The 4,049-nt window shown below is 38.6% G+C and overlaps 1 protein-coding gene across 1 annotated transcript; it reads right to left on the bottom strand.

The window, feature by feature from the left end:
* Nucleotides 1-576: 576 nt before the first annotated feature.
* Nucleotides 577-3,823, bottom strand: Scgb1d2 (secretoglobin, family 1D, member 2). Its single transcript, NM_177482.3, has 3 exons — nucleotides 3,720-3,823; nucleotides 1,810-2,000; nucleotides 577-950 (listed from the first exon to the last, which is right to left on the bottom strand). Exons 1-3 carry the CDS (start codon nucleotides 3,778-3,780, stop codon nucleotides 867-869), a joined length of 336 nt encoding a protein of 111 aa, NP_803435.1. The 5' UTR covers nucleotides 3,781-3,823; the 3' UTR covers nucleotides 577-866.
* Nucleotides 3,824-4,049: the final 226 nt, after the last annotated feature.

Here is a 4,049-nt window from a genome sequence, read left to right on the forward strand (position 1 = left end):
CTTTAATGTTTTAATTATTGAGAAGATGTACTGAATTTCATGGCAGAAATTGAGAAAACGGTGGACCTACCCCAGTGAAGCTTATGATAGCCAGAGGTTTTTTTATTTTTATTTTTTATTAACTTGAGTATTTCTTATATACATTTCGAGTGTTATTCCCTTTCCCGGTTTCCGGGCAAACATGCCCCTCCCCCCTCCCCTTCCTTATGGGTATTCCCCTCCCAGCCCTCCCCCCATTGCTACCCTCCCCCCAACAGTCTAGTTCACTAGGGGTTCAGTCTTAGCAGGACCCAGGGCTTCCCCTTCCACTGGTGCTCTTACTAGGATATTCATTGCTACCTATGAGGTCAGAGTCCAGGGTCTGTCCATGTATAGTCTTTAGGTAGTGGCTTAGTCCCTGGAAGCTCTGGTTGCTTATAGCCAGAGGTTTTATTCCAGAATATGGAGCTTATAAAAATTACCATAGGTTGAATGGGGAAGATAGTGAATTGGCATGCTTGGGCAGTGAATGACACATTGAACAGGAGTAGCAAAGAGGCAGAGCAATTAGTACAGTGGCCACAGAAGAAGCCAATGTTTGTCATCATCTTTAATCACTTTTATTTGTGGCCACAGAAATGTGGAACTTACTTGCAGGGAAATGCAGGATGATGTTTGAACAAACACATTACAGATTACTCTTACATATTACCATTACTGAAAATGTCATTTATTTATTTATTCATTCATTTATTTGTTTGTTTTGTTTATCAAAGTCTGTTCATTGTAAGACCTGAGACTTAGGATAACAACAGACAAACAGCAAAATGCAAGGAGAATAATTTATTGGTGCAAGACTTTGAAACCATCACATTGAACAGGAAAAATCAGTTCATATCGTAGTAGAAATCGATCTCAGGATAATATGTTTCTACCCATTGTTTCACACCACATTCCAAAAAAATGTATACCTAGAAATAAGCAGAAATTAAGGTAAGAAACGTGAGGAGAGTCAGGAAGTTCCTGGAGAAGAAAAGTTAACAAACACTTCTCTCTTTCCAATGTCCATAAAGGGACATTGGAAAGAGAGAAGTGAAAATGCAAAGGTTGCTAGGGGAAATAACATCAAATAATGCATATTAGTGGAAACTCCAAATTTAGATGAATATATTCTAAATGGACTTAGTAGTACAGCTCAAGTCCCTAGCTTTCTGTGATCTCACTGTAATCAGGAGGGGACAGAGTGTGTCCCTGTTCCCTAGGAATAACTTTCTCTGATGGTTCAGAATTGTGGCCCCTACTTTCCTTCTAATATGATAACCAGGGAGACTCAGGGCAAAAGTGGGTAAGAAGTACTGAAAACAGGAGATTCACAGGCTCCTGGCAGGGCCAGCAAATTTGGCAGAGAAATGCATCCATCCAATACTTTGCTCTTTAGGAGGTTGTCTCCAGCTTTTTTCTCATCTGTGGGATTTTAATTTACCAACATTTCCCATGGTATTCAATGAAGTTAATGTCAATTCATTGCAAAGATGTTATTTTCAGCAAACTCCCCAACAGATTGACAGTAGAGTTAGCCAGGAAACCTCCTTTGGTAGGGCCCTATTTATCCTTGTTTGGATGCCATGAGAGTGTTGTATCTAGGATGAAACTCCAGAAGAAGACACCTATCCCAACTACTGTTTACAACTGAACTCAGATCAGCAACGTATCTATGAAGAAACCTATCACTGATGCCCTGTCCTTTCCTGCCATTCAGGTGTTTCCCCACAGAATGTCAGGTCAATGTCATTTGTGGCCTTATTAGAGTGTAAAGCAAAATGAACATACCAGTGTTTCTGCTACTACCAATCTGTCTCCATTGCTCATCTGGTCTACACATCTCTTCACTTCCAGTTTTGCTTCAACAGCTGCTGGAGGTGCATTATACATCTCAAGTTCCTTCTTCAGTTCTTCCTCACTTTTCATTAAGAAGCTTATGGTTTCATGAGCAACAAGTTCACAGATCTGGCTAGCATTAGCTGGAGAGTATAAGAAGAAAGAGAGTTTACTTAATCAAAATTACTCTTTTGTTTTGCTTTGAAGACAGGGTTTTCCTGTATATCCTTGGCTATCCTGGAACACCCTCTGCAGAGTACCCTGGCCTGGAACCTCAACTTTACAAGGATCCACCCACCTCTCACTCCCAGTGCCAGCATCACTTGGATACTTTTCATTTATAATTGTCTTTGCATTTTACTTTCCGATTGGAGACTGCAGACTGGACAGAATATATAAAATATTGTGGCTCACTCTGGGAACTGCATGAATTCCTCAAAATCACACAGCAAAAGACTGAAGAAAGATTATTGTTGGTTCTTGATGTTTCTGGATTTTAGTGAATATCTATGAATTCCTAAATATCTATGGCTTCCTGAAATTCCCCCTTTTTTTAGCATTAAATGTTTCAGGCTTGACTGAATCTTCAGTAGCATATTTATGAGTCTCGAAATGTTGAAAAAAGGATTTTTGTGTCCTCCAACTTGACATGAATAACAGAATTGGAATTTTACAAGAGGCAGGAAAAATAAAAAGTGAGTAGACTGCTTATGTGTAGAGAGGTGACCTTTTGAAATTGTCAGAATTAGGTCATGGCATCATGTACAGCTCGAAGTAAAGAGCTATAATTACAAGAATTGGTCACTTGATTCACACAAGAGCACATCTGGGACCTGGGAAAAGCTTTGCTTTTGCACAATGATGCTCAAAGTCACCTGGGAAGGGTGAGCAGACAAACTGATACCTATCTTATGGATTGTATAAATCTATGATAAATATTTGAGTAGAACTGAAGAAATCAACTTTCCTAATCTTAGGTTCCACATCTTCATAAAACCTCTTGAAAACAAATAAACAACAAAAATCAAATCTCCACAGATGGCCTGGACTGGCCTCAGACACATGTTACTCTTGTTTTAATCTCATCTAGCTTGGATCACAGAGATGTGCCATCAGACCCAGTTTTCCCAGGGACATGTCAATGTTATGCTTAGCCTCCTAATGTTGTGCCTGAATAGGTTCTGCCTTAAACAGATTCTGTCAGACTGTAGGGAAAAAGTTAGGCTATAGATAAGGAATACCTAGGCAGACAGGAGTTACAGAAAGGAAAGAGAGAGTAACTGCCAATGAGACTTGGTTCATTTTGAAGGCATAGAGTCCATAAGAATGTTCTGTTTATATATAAATGAATCATCTATGAAAATTAGTTAAGTAAAAAAACAGACATCATACTGTTCTATACAACCGCACAGTGTATATCATCCAGGACACCGACCAGACTAATCTGACCTGCTTATCTTCATAGTCTTGTTGAAAGACTTGAAGATGTATGATTTACAGATTCCAAGGACATTGACTGTTAGGATCAGAGAGATTTCTCAAGTCATCTTCCCACATACAAAAAGTGAAAAATAGTATAACAGACAGTATTGCTTTAATGAAAAGTAATTCCTAAACTTTGTTCCTAGTGCCCTTTTTGGCTCTTTCCACAGCCTCAGCCCCAATAACTTTCTTATATAGAAGGAAATCAGTAGAACACATGTGAGCTTTTTTTTTTTTAAAGATAGCTAATAAAAAGGGTTGGGAGAAATTTTAAATTATTGCTCTTTTCCTGACCTCTTCCTTATTACACAGAAACTTACCAACTGTTCAAAGAGGCAAACTTACCAGAAGCTGTGGCTGGAATAATCAATAATACGCACCTTCATAGCAACAAACAGCCAGCATGATCAGAAGACACAGGCTCAGCTTAATGGTGCTCATTTCAGTTTTCTACTTAGCAAATGGTGAGCAAATGAACTCTCCCAAAGCCTATGGGGGACCAGAGATATTTATACGTTGCGAGGCTTACAAGTCCTGCCCTCGGGCAAGTGACTGCTCATAAAGCTTGTGACTATTAACATTACAATATTGAGCACAATTTTTATAAGAGAAATTATTTGCTAATTCTGTCAAAAATATTTGAAAAAGGAGAAATTAAATAAACATCCAGTCAATATGGATTAAATTATGTTTTCTTTGTATCTTACTGG

Source organism: Rattus norvegicus, chromosome 1 (assembly GCF_021556685.1).
Source record: "Rattus norvegicus strain SHRSP/BbbUtx chromosome 1, alternate assembly SHRSP_T2T, whole genome shotgun sequence".
Taxonomy (NCBI): Eukaryota; Metazoa; Chordata; class Mammalia; order Rodentia; family Muridae; genus Rattus; species Rattus norvegicus.